This window comes from Acartia tonsa, chromosome 5, assembly GCF_053477335.1.
Source record: "Acartia tonsa isolate MP-2025a chromosome 5, ASM5347733v1, whole genome shotgun sequence".
Taxonomy (NCBI): Eukaryota; Metazoa; Arthropoda; class Copepoda; order Calanoida; family Acartiidae; genus Acartia; species Acartia tonsa.
Window position 1 is genome coordinate 49,916,605 of NC_137264.1, and position 17,104 is coordinate 49,933,708.

General features: G+C 31.6%; 2 protein-coding genes across 5 annotated transcripts in view; one reads left to right on the plus strand and one right to left on the minus strand.

The window, feature by feature from the left end:
- The window catches only part of SREBP (Sterol regulatory element binding protein), a 126,227-nt gene that overhangs the window by 14,561 nt on the left and 94,562 nt on the right, over positions 1-17,104 (plus strand). For 2 of the 4 annotated variants that reach the window (XM_080162052.1, XM_080162053.1), the window contains exons 1-2: positions 13,523-14,437; positions 14,778-14,870. In XM_080162052.1, the coding sequence (XP_080018178.1) occupies positions 14,359-14,437; positions 14,778-14,870 (172 nt within the window). In that variant the 5' untranslated portion in view covers positions 13,523-14,358. Of the gene's footprint in view, positions 1-3,196; positions 3,659-13,522; positions 14,438-14,777; positions 14,871-17,104 lie in introns of those variants that run through there. The other 2 variants (XM_080162055.1, XM_080162054.1) reach the window with 2 other exon arrangements.
- Positions 9,034-12,231, minus strand: LOC145319868 (uncharacterized). Its single transcript, XM_080162273.1, has 3 exons — positions 12,139-12,231; positions 10,999-11,846; positions 9,034-9,446 (listed from the first exon to the last, which is right to left on the minus strand). The coding sequence occupies exons 1-3, from the start codon at positions 12,156-12,158 to the stop codon at positions 9,034-9,036; spliced, it is 1,281 nt and encodes a 426-aa protein (XP_080018399.1). The 5' UTR covers positions 12,159-12,231.

The window sequence follows — 17,104 nt, forward strand, 5'->3', positions numbered from 1 at the left end:
GCTAAGAAGGAACTTCTCTCCTTTAATAGTATGTGATTGTATTACTTTACTGTCTTACTGACAAATAAAACTTGTTGAGTAAGCTCGCTACCAGATAAATTGTCAGATCTAATCTTGTTTTTCTATAAATGGCAGCAATATTTAGAGATGGGACAATGGATGGTAAATTAATACAAATCTCAATATTGATAAAATTTCGCTTTATTTTCAGTGAAATTATTAGAAAAGTTTGAATACTGGTTATACGTTATTATTAACCCTATATTTTTAAACCCAACGAATGACAGAACAAGTTTATATACTAGGAATTCAGCTCAAATTACAGTCCAAACTCTCTTCCCTCCCTCTCACCCTGCTAAATGGACACTAGAATACAAAGACCAAAGTTTGTTTGTAAAAGTCGCTTCAATATTATACTAAAGACTTCAACCTAAGAGCAGAGATGGCATAAAAAAAAACCACGTGGTTTAAATCAAGTGGTTTAAACCAAAAAAAAAGCTTTAAAAAACCAAAAAAAAACAAGGTGGGATGGTTTAAATGTTTTTTAAAAAATATTTATACAAAGGCCTATCTTTCCAGTTATATCTTTTCATAACGTAAATAATACAGTAAATAACTGTCAGTCAGGGTTGTCAAATCGGGCGGGCGCTTTTGGGCGGGCGCTTTTAAGCTGCCCTTTTTCGGGTCCATTTGGGCAACCCCCCGTTTTAGGGGTGAGAAAAAGGGGGAGGGGGTGAAAAAAGAGGGGGGCAGGCCTATAATTTAGATATTATTAAAAAAACCAAAAAAACCTGGTTTTTATTAAAAACAAAAAAAAACCTGGTTTAAACCAAAAAAATAAACTGGTTTGTTCTTTTTAAAAAAACCTGGTTTTTTCCATCTCTGCCTAAGAGGCCTCTATGGGTACTAGAGGGGGGGGGGGGGTGGCGGGATAATGAAAATGTTTTTGTTAGTATTGGAAACATTAACATTTTTACAAGCATTAAAAAGTTTTAGCGTTTTTTCTTCTTTAAAATTAGTGTATTCAATGTTAACATGCACTAGGAAGTTTCACATGAGATTTTATTTATTAGATATTGATTGGGTTGTACAAATAATAACAGTGTCAAGACTTGCAATTTTTAAAAATCTACAGAAGGGGTAATTTAATGATCAATATTGGGGTGTATCCTTATACTAAAGTAACAGGATGTCTGTGTGTTTGTGTGTTTGTACTGAAGGATCTCGCCTACCGCTGAACCGATTGGGTTCTCCTTAACAGGGTAGCTTCTCATAAGTCCCGGGAAGGTTTATAACTATTTTGGGGGAGGGTACCACCACCCTATCAGGAGAAATCGCCCCTAGAAAAAAATTACCCCTCCCGAAAAAGAGAATTGAACGAAACATAAACCAATTATTTCTGTAATTAGATATTTTAAATAAAAAAAACATTCAAAGTGCCACTAGAGGCCTCTAGGGGCGTAGCCGCTAGTAATATATATATTAAAAAGAAGTTTTTTTTGTAACGATTTAAACTTTGATATGATTTCCAGATTAAAGAAATATTCAAGGTTCTAAGTCCTTTTTATGTCTTTGTATGGACTTAAATCTTTAACTTAAAACATAAGAACAAAAAAATATTACTTTCATTTAATTTCTTTGCTTTATTACGTTAACAACGTCTTCATGAATGTGACAATATATTTTAAAGTTATCGAAGTATAAATGAAATAAATATGTCATAAAATTAAAATTCAAAAAAGATGTTGTTTATCAAAAAAAAGGTTGGGGGGGGGGAGCTTTTTATGTAATTAACCTACCTATTAAAATAAATATTGAAGAATCTAAATCTCTCCCCTCCTTCCCCAACTCAAATAACCAAAACACGTCTAGGAAAAATTCTGCGGGGCTCTCCTATACTTAACCTAAACAAACATAAAAAAAAATACTTTTCTAGTTTCTACTAAAAGTTTCATAATGTTGTGGTCCTGATGCAATATGAGGTAACTAGCGGCTACGCCCCTAGAAGCCTCTAGTGGCACTTTAAATGTTTGGTTTTTTGTTGCGTTCAAGTTTCTACGATATGTTGCGTAAGAGTCTCTTTGTACGATACCTCGCAATGTTACGTTAGAGTCTCTATACTTAAAATAAAAATTTCGATTTATTATTATTTCTCTTTGGAGGGTGGTGGTACCCTCCCCCAAAATAGTTATAAACCTTCCCGGGACCTATGAGAAGCTACCCTGTTAAGGTCGAGAACCCGATCGGTTTGCGAGATCTTTCGGTACAAACAGACAGACATTCTGTTACTTTAGTATAAGGATTGATCAATCATCATTTTATTGTAATATTAACTTTTATAATACACGTCCCCTTATTTATATCACGTACCATTTTTGAAAGCAAATGGGCGCTAGTACATGGGGAGGGAAGGGGGGGGGGGTATTGGTTTCATAAGTGAACAAAAAAACGTGTTCTAATTAGTGGGAGGTTGGAATTAATTGATTTTTATTTATCAATGAAAAAAAGTAAATTTTTAGGTGTTTTTTTCTGTTCAATTTGAAAAGGGCGTTAGCCTCCCCCCTTCTTATAACAAATGAAATAGGGCTAAATTACGCTAGTGTCAAACAAGTCCATAAAAAATATGCAGTTTTCTAGATCTTAAACAACACAACTATATATGCGTAGTACAAAATCAATAATCATTTGTAATCGTGTAGAATCAGAATATCTATAAAAGGCATCCACCAACAACATACTTCAAATTTTTTGTCTCAACAAGAATAACATTTTTTATTACTCTATAAAATAATATAATAAAGGCGTGATTTATTTTGTAATATATGTAGATTTTTAATATTCTATTCTACCATTCTAAACGCATGTCAGCTAAGTTTAGGGTGAAACGTAAATTTTTAAATTTAAAGATAGATGATATTTAATACCTTTATGTGTACTATTTCAAAAGTTTTAGACTTAGTCTATTTGTTAGTTGCTGCGCTGATATTAAATTCACGGTGTGCATTTTTCCGCATGTATATTTGCTATTGTGTCTTTTAGCGATTATGAAACACTATGTGAATGCGATGATATACGGCTGTTAATGCACATACAATATCTCCCTCGTTAAGATTAATGAAAGAAGTTACATAAGAAAAAGTAGTGTGCACGGCCGTAGGCCTACGAGTCCCCCTTCTAGGGTATTTTTGGGTACATATTTTCATATTAGTTCTATAAATCATAATTTTATAGCTTTTAATTTTAATCCGTTTAAACTATTAAAATATAAACTATTATAAGCAACATTTTAAAGAAAGTTTTACTTTAAATCTATTTATAAATAAAAATGTACAATTTTCATGGCATCTTAAAGGGCGACTTCTAAGTGGTACTTTGATATTTCTTATAGTTTTGGTTTAGTTGTGGATTAGACACTGCTGTGAAAGCTAGTAGTAGTAACCTAAACCATTGTGTGTTGTTATACAATCTGGTTTTAGTGAGCACATCTATAGTGAACAATATACATCTATGCTATAACATTATTATAATGCCTCTAAATAATTAAGTTGAAATACGTGATAAAGTTAAAATGTAGAGATAAAACAAATTAAGTTATTACAAATAATACATATGAAGTGATTTTTTCGAGTTAAAAATATAAAAATGATGGCGTATCCAGGTTAAAGTTATTAGTAGCGAAGCTACTCTATAATTCGAAATGTCCGTCCGTCTGAGACAAAGTGGGGGAAACATGATTTTCTCGGCTCCTATAAAAGATAGACAGCTGAAATTTTTAGTGAAGATTCTCATAACATATGCCCATCTAATCTATACATTGTTTTGTCCACCTGTCTGTTATTTGGGGTGCTAGATCGATTCCTAGATTTTTATGTTTTCTTGATTTTCTCAACTCCTTTCTAAGATAATGGGCTGAAATTTTCAGGGATTGCTTAGATTTAAAATTCTACATAAGTTCCTTTAGCTTTATTGCGATTTATTTATTAATTGGGGTGCTAGATCGATTCCTAGATTTTTTAATTTTTTGTGATTTTTAGGGTTTCCTGATTTCCCTATTTTATCAAGATTAATGTTTATTGTGTGACACTGCTTTATAGTAATTTTTCCCGATATCAATTCATAATTTTTGAGCTTCGCTACTTATGGATGTTGTCATTCTTGTTTTAAATCTATTCACACGAGTTTAGATATAAAGGCGATAAATACTCCTTTCGCTCCCCTTATGCTTATAAGCTATCAAAAGCAGAATTTTTCCGTGAGGTAGCGGACAATAATAGTGTACTTTCTTTTCAACTCTTCTTTCCATAAGATAATATCAAACATGGAAATTTTCTCACCTTTATTTTATGAATTACTAACTCTTGATTTCATTAAGGAATACAGCTCTCGACCTAAATCTGTTGAACTTCTTTTGGAATTTATTTTATTTTATTTTAAAGAAAAGATTTATAGAAACCAGTACTTAAACAATTTAAGATACTACTTTTTCTTAACAAATATATTTAACTAACAAACCCCTTACTTATCTAATTTACCTAATATTTATTGCTTAAGTACTGGTTCATTAAAACATAAAAATACAGGGATGGAGGGTGGGGTTGAAAAACTTTTAAATAAAATTTAAAAATCTGAAAAATATAATAAGATTAAAATTGATAAAAAGATGAATTTTAGATAAAAACAAGGTAAAACTATAAAAATTATAAGTTACAAATAATCACGTTCATTGCAAAACATTAGAGAAAATTTCCATTCATTTCAATATACTTGAAATACCAAGGAAATTTTCTCACCTTTATTTTATGAATTACTAACTCTTGATTTCATTAAGGAATACAGCTCTCGACCTAAATCTGTTGAACTTCTTTTGGAATTTATTTTATTTTATTTTAAAGAAAAGATTTATAGAAACCAGTACTTAAACAATTTAAGATACTACTTTTTCTTAACAAATATATTTAACTAACAAACCCCTTACTTATCTAATTTACCTAATATTTATTGCTTAAGTACTGGTTCATTAAAACATAAAAATACCAAAAACAGTAAGAAAAACATCCAAAAGAAGTCAAACCCAAAGAGAAGCACGAAAATCAGCTAAAATTTTTGATCGCAGATCCCAATCTATAACAGGATTTAGTAACCATGATTTCAAAGCAGGTGGCCAATCAGTTTTAACAGGTTTGCCAATATTGTCAATAAGATATTTGCCTTTAGGATCTGTTCTTGATAATGTATCCGCTATTAAAGCTGGCAAAGTTGACACTCTTGGAAGATGTTCCACATATAATTTAAAAGGTGTTGAACCAGCGATATGATTTATTACTGACACTATGAGACTGGTAAAAGGATCCTGACGAGATCTGCCATTGATAAAGGCCCAAACAACAGCAACATTATCCACCATACATACGACATGTTTATTATGTATCAACTTGTAGTTATGATAAATTGAAATAAGGACACCAACTGCTTCTAAAAAAGTTGTCTTGTTTCCAAACTTTTTTCCATCTTCATCGAATAACTGTAAAATAAACTTCTCTGGCCACATACATTGTCCAATGTAGAAAAAATCAGACATTTCACTATGAGGCATAACATAACCAACTGCACCTATGCCTAATTCATGGTTACTTGTTTGAGAAGCACAACCTGCGGCATCTGTTACAAACACAATGGATTTTGCTGGAGGGCACTTATTCATATCAGATATAGGGAAACCATCTTTCAACTCCTCTAGAATATACAACCATTGATGTAAAAGATCAATTGTATCAGCGTCCAAGAACAGAGGTTCCATTTCATAGGAATTTTTTAAATCATCTATTACAGGAGTTCTAAAAAACTTTAAAACTGGACACATTTGAACAATAAAATTTATCATACCCAAAAGTTTCTGAAGTTCATTTTGTGAAACTTTTCCACCAGTAAGAATATCTGATATATAATTACTATACTTGATTCTTTTCTCTTCAGGAAGTGACCATGACATATTTATAGTATTAAAATAAATGCCTAAAATCACTCCTTCTTGTTGGTATAAAAAAGCTTTGTCTGGTTTGTCTAACGGAGCTAATGGTAACTTGATTTTTTCAGCTAAATCCAAATAAACTTCAACAAACTTTTTATTCTCAGCTAATGTTTTGGTCATGACAATCTGATCATCTAATTGACGTTCTAAATACAATTCTATTGTTTCACTTTTAACTTTAACAATGTCAGAAAAACCTTTATGTAATCTGTCATAATTTGGTACAGCTGATCTTGCACCAAATACTTGTGAAGTTTCAAGAAAATATTTGTTTAACCAAAAAAAACCTTGCAAAAATAAATGATCAAAATGGGTTGGAACAAGTTTGTATGCACTCTGGTGATCAATTTTTGACAAATAAGCTCCTTTTCCAATAGAGTACAACTTTTTTGCCACCAAAGACTGACTAGACATCACTACTTTTGTCATTAAATTGTCTACTATTGCATCATTGAAACTTTTTCCTTCTGGTGCACTTAAATTTAAGATGGGTCTAAATTTGTCTGTTTGTTCAACAACAAACAAACTATTTATTCTAAGATTCACTATTGGTGGCTGATCAAAAGGTCCAGAAACATAACCTTTTTTTATCATGGTTACCAACTGATCAGTGAATTGACAACCAACTTTTTGTAAACCCATATTCTGTGCATTTGAATCAAAAAGAGGCTCTATACGGTCAAAATCAACTAGTGAATTTGCGCCATATCTTAAATCATTAATAGTTTGTAAAACTGATTCACGTTGAGGTAAAGACAATTTTTCTTTAATTTGTAAAAACTCACTTTCATAAGAATTAGCACAAATCGGAGTATTTGGACTATATCTGCCAGGTAACGGTCTAGAAGGAAATTTAACCCAAAAATCAGCATTTGGTTCATCATTATAATTTTCCAACAGAGGAATTTCAGTATTTATTAAAGGCTTTGGTAATTTGATTAACTCTTTATTTACCGGAAAAAATCTCCTCTTCTTTAGCCAAGATTCCAAAACATCTCCAGGTAAACCCAAATGACTGAATTCAACATTTCCTTAAACATTCACATTGTCATTTTAAACCAGCCCCCCAATAAAATTAATATTCCAAATTTTTTTCTGAAAATAAACACAATTATTATTGACAATTTCAAAATAATGATAAATATTATAAAATAAATCTATGGATTTATAAATATATATATATATATATTACTGGGATAAAAGACGACTATTAAAATCAATAAAACTCTTTAACTATAAAATAGTTAAATAAATAAAAACAGATTAAAATGGAATAATAAAATGCTTAATCTATAAAAAGATAAACATGTTTTAAAAATCTATCAAAAATAGATATCATAAAATACAAAAATAAAATCTGTATAAATGTATTAATTCTAAGCTCGATATAACATAAACAAATGAAAACTACCATAGCTAATAATAAAAGAAAAACTTAAACTCTTATTTATAAGCTAAAATAAACAAACAATAAATAAAATCAATTTTTTGGATGACTGCTGTTTTTATGTCCCTGGCCGCAAGGTCTACCATTTGGCATTTTCACATTACAAATATGAAGGTATTTATTCCCTCCATTTGTGTCGTGGCACTTTCTAGACTTAGAATCAAAAGAGTTTTTGCAGTTTTTGTCAGAATTGAACACACGACAAATAGTTCTTACTGCAATGTAAGAAGCACCAGGTTCTGAAGGTGTCCAAGTTTCTTTGATAACCTGTTTCATTTTCCCATCAACATTTTTATTAACCACGGGAACCAGCTGAACAAAAGAACATTTTTGATTGAAAGTACAAAAACTTCGGAAATGAGCATCTAGCTCTGAAAATGACATATGCGGTTGTTTCTGTGAAAATCTGATTGCATTTGTTTGCAGTACGCTATCAGTGAACGAAGTACAAAAACTCCCTTGGTCTTCATTTGTATTGTATCCAAAAGAGTTAGGAATATCTTTTAACCAATCATGTACTAGAAAAAATTTCCACAGAGGTTGAAGAGATTTGTCCCAAGGAACAACTCTGTCCTTCGCAACATATAAACCAAAAAATGCAGCCTTGAAATTTCTAATATTTTCAATGTCTTCTAAGTAAAGAGAAGTTAAAACAGTTTGATTTCCACTCTCATCTCGCACCACATTTAAACTTGATAATCCACCATTTGTTTTCTTTACATTTTCAGGGGAAAACATTTTTACAGAGAGAATTGTGGAATCCGGTTTATGAAGCTCTTCAAAACCCTTCATTGATATCTTATTTGTCAAATCCAGCCTAGATAGATCATAGGTATTAATGGGAAGTAACTCTTTGTCATCATAAAAATGAGCCGCTTTAACAAACATTTCTTCAGAGCTTATAGTTGGACAGCGATCAAATCTCAATGGATGAAGTTTATCTTTAAGATTATCCATAGTATTATTATCCCATGACTTGACAGTGTGTATTTTAATAGCATTATCCTTTAACTTGGTTTCTAATGTAGAAGGTTTCTTAATCACTTTACTCTTTGCCTTACAGTTTTCAATAGCCAATTCACCTATTGTTAAGTAAAAATAGCACTCAGGGATTGGACCTTCACCTGGAGCTAAATCAGGAAAAATGGTTCGGAATTCTGATGCTGACATTGTTGTATCCATAAGAACATCAGATCTTTTATAGTTCATTCTGTTGTTATTAACAAAATTTGAAGTATTTTGAATAACAGAGTTTGACGGCAAATTTAAGAAATGACTATTGTTTGATTGTGATTGAAGATTGCTGCTTGAACAAGCATAACTTTGATAGGTTGGACCGGAAGGTAAATAAACAGGAGCTTTTTCAGTAGACTAGTCGAAAATTTATAATAATGTTATGAAAATGTAAATAAAATACTTAGTTACATAAAATATAAACTCCTTTCTTTTTGATTAAAACCTATTTAATTTATGTATGACTTATTTAAAGAAGATAAAAAAAAAAATAAAATAAAATTATCTCATTTTTAAATATTTAAAAGAAAATAGAAATCATTGATCAAACTATAAAATTTAATTTTACAGAACAAAATAACATTATTATTAATCTATCCTGTGAATTTAGAGTATGATAAACACGACCTTGTCTTCTCAATTGACTTGTTCCATTACTGTTACTTAAACCTCCATTACTACTTTGATAAAACCCATCAAAAGAATAGTTATCAGTAACTGTTTGTGTTGATGGAGGAGGTGGAGGTGGACAAGATTCCTGACTTTTAGTTGGCAATGGTGGATTAGTGCTCTGTAAATGTAGCGAGATTACTGATGGAACACTTGAAATAGCTGAGTTTCCAGTAATTTGATGACCCAATTGATCACTTATTTCTAATTCTGCTGTATTTACAAGATTATTAAATTGATCTGTAGATAATTGATCTGGATTGACTAGGCTGTAGCCGGGTGGTAATTCTAAAATTAAAAGTTACTTAATAAAAAAAGAAACTTTTTTCTTAAAAACTTTACACTACTATAAAAAGTAATATAAAACCTATTAGATATCTTATAAATATACCTACATTAAGAGTTATCTTATAAATTACAAGTCAATATTCTAAACTATAAAGAGTTTAGATATATATATGTATGTCAAAATTCTAAATCAATAAAAAATTTAGATATTTTTAAAGTAACTCCTCAATCTAAAATTATTCAACATAAAAGCAAATCAATATTCTAAACTAATAAAGAGTCTAGATATATTTGTTCTTAAATTCTAAATTAAACAAATAATATTTTCAGTTAATATTCTAAATAATAAAAAATTTAGATATATCTTATAAAATTTCTAAACTAATAAAGAGTCTAGATAATAACATTTAAATGATAAAATTCAATATATTATTAATATATAAAGCGAAGAAAACCTTTTACATTCCTTTTAATAAAAATAGAAATTAAATTTGCACCTGCAAAAAATTATTAAACTTGGAAAATATGTTTCTTTGAGCGACACCATGAAGTCTTTGATATCTCTTAACAGTATTAGAAGTCCATCTACCACCAATCATGGAATCTTCAACAGAGAATAACTCAGGGTTTGCAGCCATATGACTAGGTATTCCAGCACGAAAACTATGTGAAGAAAATTGTACATTTGGAAATAATGGCTTTAAATATTCATTTAACTTTTCATTCATAAACTTTGGTGTCATCATGCTGCCATTATCAAATTGAAACACAGGCTTGTTCAAATCCAGACCTCTAAGTTTCAACACCATCTTGATCAAAAAATCAATGTTTTCTATAGGACACATTGATTTATCACCAGGGTATCGAAATATATCAACTACAGTACCTTCAGGAACTTCTGAAGATTTTGGAACTACAAGATCAATTAAAAGTTGATTCTGATTCAGTCTCTTGACCTTCGCCCAGGTGATACATCTAAAAGGATCAAATGAATTTGCATCCAAGGACATCATCTCTCCCCCTCTAAACGCCCCAAAAAAACAGAACAAACTAATGGTCCAAAAAACTTGTTTATTGAAATCGGTCATACCAGCTGATCCCCAAATCTTCATGCCCAGAATCTTCATAACTGTCCACGTCATGACTGCTCTATATTTCTTAGTAGAAACAGACTTCATCAAAGTTGACTCATTGTACATACCCTTCAACACATCACTCAACCTCGGACAATCAAAAGATTTGTCAGAAACATTATTCAAATGATGAAGTTTCTTCAAAGCAGACAAATAAGACCTAACTGTTGGATATTGTAAACCTCTATCCTCATCCAAAAAACATACATAATCAATTAAGATATCAGGCTCAACAGGAATGTAAGGTTTTCTTCGTTTTATAATACAAAAATTAGTAAAAGTACGCCATGCAGTCATGTAACTATCCCAAGTTGACCCAGATTTAGACAGTGAAATCTTTTTCCTCTGTGCATAGGGAACGCAGGCGATATATTGCCATATATTTTTCTTTGTCCCAAATTTTGACAATGTGAATGTACCTGTAGAATGAGATTGAGCTGCTAACTCAGATGTTGATGTTGGTGGATTCTTTCTCTTCGGTTTAAACCTCTTAACATTGCCAGAGTGCGCTGTTGGAGATTTAATGTATTCTCTAGCATTCTCAATAGTCAAATCAACGTGACCTTGAATGAAACTTAAGATGGCAGGAAATCCATCCAATACAGCTGTAGAATAATCATCTAATGTAATATCTGAATCAATAAATAAAGTTGGCGGAACTGGAAAATGATGCATAATATCTTTCAATGATTCTGGAAATAATGGACAGTAAACATTTACACTTCCACCATTGATTGTAGCCACATCACCGCTGTTTAATCTAGAATGATTCTTCAAATAGTGGGCTGAACAAGGAAGCCATCTTATATTCAAGTCCAACACATCTCCATCGGAAGGACAACCCACCTCTATTCTAAATGCACATTGGTATTCTTCTTTAATAAGACTCAATTTACACCTATCCACCAACTTTGCGTAAGATTCTTTGGATGTTTTTGCTTTATCACAAGCAAGAAGTCCAGCAGCCAGCAGGTCTTGAAACGAATACCATTCTGTGTGCCATCTGTTGTTCATGAACAATAGATTATTAGCTTGCACCGGATAAAAAAACTGAACCTCAGGTATTGGGTTACACCCTAAAACAAGTTCAAGATCTAACGGTATTCTTAGAGGTGCCTTTGAACCCAGAGCAACTCTAAACTCTCCAGACAATGACTTTCCATCACTTACAGCACAAACAGATAAAATAGAATTTATGCCTTGTTTCAACAGTTCAGGTGTAATTGTTGGATAATAAGAACCAAATTTATCAGCAGTTTGGACCAGCCTTAAAATAAAACAAGTCATACACTAAATAGTTTTAAATAAAAATAAAACTAATAATAAATTCTACTATAAAGAGTAAAATTTCATTTTAACCATTAATATTTAAAAATAAATTCTGACTATAAACAGTCAGATTACATAAACATAAAATTTTATGTGCAAATATTAATTACGAATTTAAAACTTCAAAAACAGATTTCAAAATATGAGGAAATAAAATCCTCAATTTAAATAAAAATTTTCTTTTCTTTCTACGTTTTAATACATTATTATAATTAATAAAAACTACTTACTTATTTGGATTCGGTACCATCGTTTCAGTTCTTTGGGCCGAAACCCGCCGCCGCCTCTCTGTTGAAAAACTTTTAAATAAAATTTAAAAATCTGAAAAATATAATAAGATTAAAATTGATAAAAAGATGAATTTTAGATAAAAACAAGGTAAAACTATAAAAATTATAAGTTACAAATAATCACGTTCATTGCAAAACATTAGAGAAAATTTCCATTCATTTCAATATACTTGAAATACCAATTGCAAAAGGCAATATCAAACCCGCGTTATTGGGAACATGTCGGGAGGTTTCGGGTTCGAGTCCTGACTTCACCGCGTCAAACTAGAGACGTCCAAAATAATAACTATTGATGTTATGCTATGCACTTGGCATTAATATTAGAGTAGGAGGAATGGTTTGGCTCTTAAACAGGTGCACAATCACATTATCTCCATTTGGACAGAAAAGGAGTCACGTTATAATATCACATATGCAGAAGCCTCGCTCATAGAGGTAATATTGGCTATACCAAATGAATTTTAGCTATAAATACCTTCCAGTTTCCCCTCCAATCTCGAAATTTAAAATATAGAAATTGAAGAAATTCTTTATTTATAATTATCGTCGTTTGCTGTGGGTCAATACACTTTTAGTGAGGGTTGCTATCGTAGAATGAATAATATTAAAAACCTTAAAAACCTATAAATCAAACTAAATAGCGAAGCAAAAATTTGTACATAAAAATGCTACATTCTAAACAGTGGTTTCAATTAAACAATAGGGATGAATTTTAAAAAATATTTTAATGATATTTGTCGTAGAGTTGTTACTATATAGTTTTTCCTTAAAATTGTTAAAATAACAAATAGAAAAATAATACACGGAAAGACCAATTCTAGATTGTATAAAAGCGTTACTTTGAAAAGTCTAAAAATATATCTTATTAGCTGGATTAAGTTGACAAGTTTTAAAACAATTCAAAGTACATAGAAGCAAGGAGAAAAGTGTCAGGAATAAGGTATAACCAACAAGCGAAATAAATCGAAAATAATATTTTGGGGGTAAATGGAGAGGTCGTCAATTTTACGATGTGTTGCCCCCCAACGACAGCTGAAAAACACGTATAGGTTTCGTGATTTTTCCCCGAATTAATTTCGTTATTTGTATAAGCTGGAAAAGTGTATGTAAGGGTACCGTGAAAATATGAAAAAATCATTTATTTCGAAATAAAAAAGGTACATTTCCTTTACCTAATTCCTCTTGGGAGGGTGGGGTAACATTCCTCAAAACACCCATAAAATATTTACGTTCCAATTCGATCTAGCGGTTATCTTATCAACAAATAACTGTACTACTTTAGTTATATAGTTGCTTTGCCCCCTAGTCTCTAGTGGAGGGAAAAATTGTCCAAAACACTCTCAAGATTTTTATTAGTTAGAAAAATAGCCTAAAACCACCCCAAGATATTTAAAAAGCTTCCCTATAAAGTACAACCAATTCTGAACAGCATTTTCCGAGATCCAAGCTTCAGACAAAATAGAAACTATTTATATTATTTTATTTATTTTAAATAAGATTCCTAGCAATTTAAATCTCTATTTATATCCCGTCAAAATATTAATATACAAAACCTTGATTTTCCAAACATCAATTAAGATTACGAATAGCTGCATTCATACAATATAGATTTATTTATTTTTAATTTTTATAAATAAACATGGATAATGTTCATGAAAAATAAATAAAGTTTAAGCAAATACTAAAAAACAAAGAAAGGATGATGGGCAAAAAACGCCATTTTAGGTCAAATTAGTTTATGTGTTCACTGCTTAGATTATAATTTTAAAAATTGTGATTATTTTTGTTGCCCCCCCCCCCCTCCCTCCCTCCCCCCTGGAAAAAAATATTTAAGTCTGACTATGACCAGCAAAGCGACCCAGCACAAATATCTGTTGCATGGCTAATCAACTTTTGATTTAAAAACCTTTTCCTTGGGCCCAAACTGTTAAACATATTATCTAACCCAAGATTTCCTGCATTAATTTTTTTATAAGAATTAATATTCATTTTTAAGGAGATAGATATATCCATCTCCTTAAAATTTTTCCTTACAGAAAAGTGGTGCCATATTTTTCTTATCTCTTAATGCTTATTTCAAAACAGTTTTCATTTAATAACTCAAGAGTCTGGACAAATAATAATCATCTGTTCTACATTGATTACTTTTGTGATTAATAAATGAATGAAATGGTCCCTTTTAACTCTAATGTTCCTAATAATAATGATATAGATGTACAAAAAAGAGAAAAAGATCTAAGTAGGACAATTTTTAAAAGCGAAGCTTTTCTATAGTTAGGGTCGGTCCGTACGTCCACCGTCAGAAACGGATAGCTTTTTTCGTTAATTTAGGTTTAAACTGGATAAAATTACCTAAGTACTTTTAAATATAAATTTTGTTTTTCCATACATATATGTTTTATTTAAGGAACATTCTTATATGTTTTTAAAAAGTTTTTCACCAATTAGACCTCAAATTTAGCATTTCAAAGCCTTTGGTTTAGGGTACTCTCTGTACCAGTGTACATATAAAAATTATTTCCCTTTATTTTATTATTTCACGCGTTTGTCTTTGTCCTAATAGTGTTTTATTTGTTTAGATCTGTTACGAAGTTATGATCAGGATTTAGTGAACGAGGACTTCCTGCTATCTGCCCTGGAGGATACTAATCTGGACTTGGGACATTTTACAGGTATAATATTTTTATTATCTGCCCTGGAGGATACTAATCTGGACTTGGGTCATTTAACAGGTGAAATATGCTTGGTACCTGCCCTGGGGATAATATTGTGGGGCTTTTTACATGTAAATATAATATTCTTGTCATCTGACCAGATAGATACTGATATGGATTTGGGTCATTTTGCAGGTTTAATATTTTTACAATCATAATCATGAGTCCTGCACTTTATTATGAGGAAAAGGAATTTTCTCCCAAATTGTAAGAATCATGAGCTTTGGAGAGATAGGATAGTGTGAACTGAATAGCTTTAAAAAAGAAATCAGAAAGGCCTTCTATCCCCTTTTTCACTCCCGTACGAATTATAAATTTTCATGGCAAAATCCAATGCACTCCACTGTAGACAATCTACCAAAATTAATAATGTTTGATGTTTATTTATCTTCTGTTGAATTATCCCTGAATATAGAAAAGATTAAATGAGCTGTGCTTTATCATAACCTGTACCCATTAGGCCAGGAAATTAAATATTTACTTTTGCACGCCAAATAGAGGGAAGAGTATTATCAAAAAGACATCACTTCATGGCTTGCCAAGATTTATTTAGACCAATGAGTAAAAGTGGATATACCAGAAATTCGCACAATACGAAAAGCATGAAAAGCACATGGCTCGGCAGCTGCATCCGTAATCAACCGCAATTTTTTCAGTGTGCTTGCTATATTTAGATTTTTATGCCACCCTCAATTATACCAGTCTGATTAGTTTTGGGTTTTAGTTTGTCATTAGGCCACCAACCCCTCAAAACTCTACTTGCCGAGCCCTATGTCACTTATCATTTTTTTTGGTTCTATCTTGACATTTAGTCTGTATTGTTCTACTTTTTTTTAAAAGCGAGGCTTTTCTATAATTAGGGTCGGTCCGCCCGTACGTCCGTCCGTCCGTCCGTAACGGATAGCTTTTTTCGTTAATTTAGACATTTTTCTATCGATTTCAAATTTTGCATGGTGATTCCTTTAATAATTAGGTACGATTTAGAAAGCGTAGCAACTCTATAATCATTACCAAAATGTCCGTACGTCCATTTTAAACATGTTGATTTTTTTACTTTTTTAACAACAAATTTTTATGTGATCTAATCATCCGATTGATCTGATTTTTGGTATATTGATTCCTGGGACAACAAAGTATAATGTAATTAGCGAAGCAACTCTATAATCAAGTCCTAAAAATGTTAGTATGTCCATAAACATTATCCTGAATCAAGCAGTTTTTCAACAAATTTACTTACAATTTTGCTTTAAGGGGGGGGGGCGTAATGACATAAGCTCTTAATCCGTGAGCAAAATGGTCTAAATATTTAGCTAGACCCTTCAAACTTGGTATATAAGCCTAGTCCTATAGGTATTACATCTAAATGGCAAAAAAATCCAAAATTTTTTATTTTAAGGTTAGGTTAGGTAAGAAAAACCCTGCGGAAATGGGGTTTTTAGGCTTTTTTTGGTCTATTTTGATGTGGAAACTTACCTCAAATTGTTTTTTCTTAGGGTTTTAATTTAAATACACTGTGTCTATTCATAACAACATTATTTAAGATGAATTAGCAAGTCGGGGACCAACCCCAGGGGGCTAGGTGGGTGGCCCGCAGGGGTTAAGTGCATTTTCCCCAATATATATGTTGTGATACATCAAATTATAGGTTTTTTAGGTCAAGGAACTCAAATTCAGAGCTGAAATAAGCATTAGACTAATCTGAAGCTAGCCCCAGCGGGCTAGGCTGTTGGCCCGCAGGGGTTAAGTGCATTTTTTCTTATATATATCTTGTTATATATCAAAATATAGGTTTTTTAGGTCAAGAAACTCAAATTCTGAGCCAAAATTAGTATTAGACTAACCTTAAGCTACCCCCCCCCCCCGGGCTAGGTGGGTGGCCTGCAGGGCTTAAGAGCATTTACCTAACCTAACCTAGAAACTTATTTTTTTTTCAGGTTTTTTTTCTTGAATAAACTGTCTATTAATGAGGACTTTATTTAAGATGATCCAGCAAGTCGGGGACCGATCCCAGCGGGCTAGGTGGGTGGCCCGCAGGGGTTAAGTGCATTTTTCTCAATATATATGTTGTGATACATCAAATTATAGGTTTTTTAGGTCAAGGAACTCAAATTTAGAGCTAAAATAAGCATTAGACTAATCTGAAGCTAGCCCCAGCGGGCTAGGTTGTTGGCCCGTAGGGGTTAAGTGAATTT

What these genes read in the sequence shown, in the direction of transcription:
- LOC145319868 (XM_080162273.1), bottom strand. Translation starts at nt 12,158, where the DNA reads ATGGTACCGAATCCAAATAA. An exon ending in ATGGTACCGAATCCAAATAA is followed by an intron (nt 11,847 to 12,138) that starts GTAAGTAGTTTT and finishes TTTTATTTTAAG; the next exon opens with GCTGGTCCAAACTGCTGATA. An exon ending in AGCTCAATCTCATTCTACAG is followed by an intron (nt 9,447 to 10,998) that starts GTACATTCACAT and finishes TTTTAATTTTAG; the next exon opens with AATTACCACCCGGCTACAGC.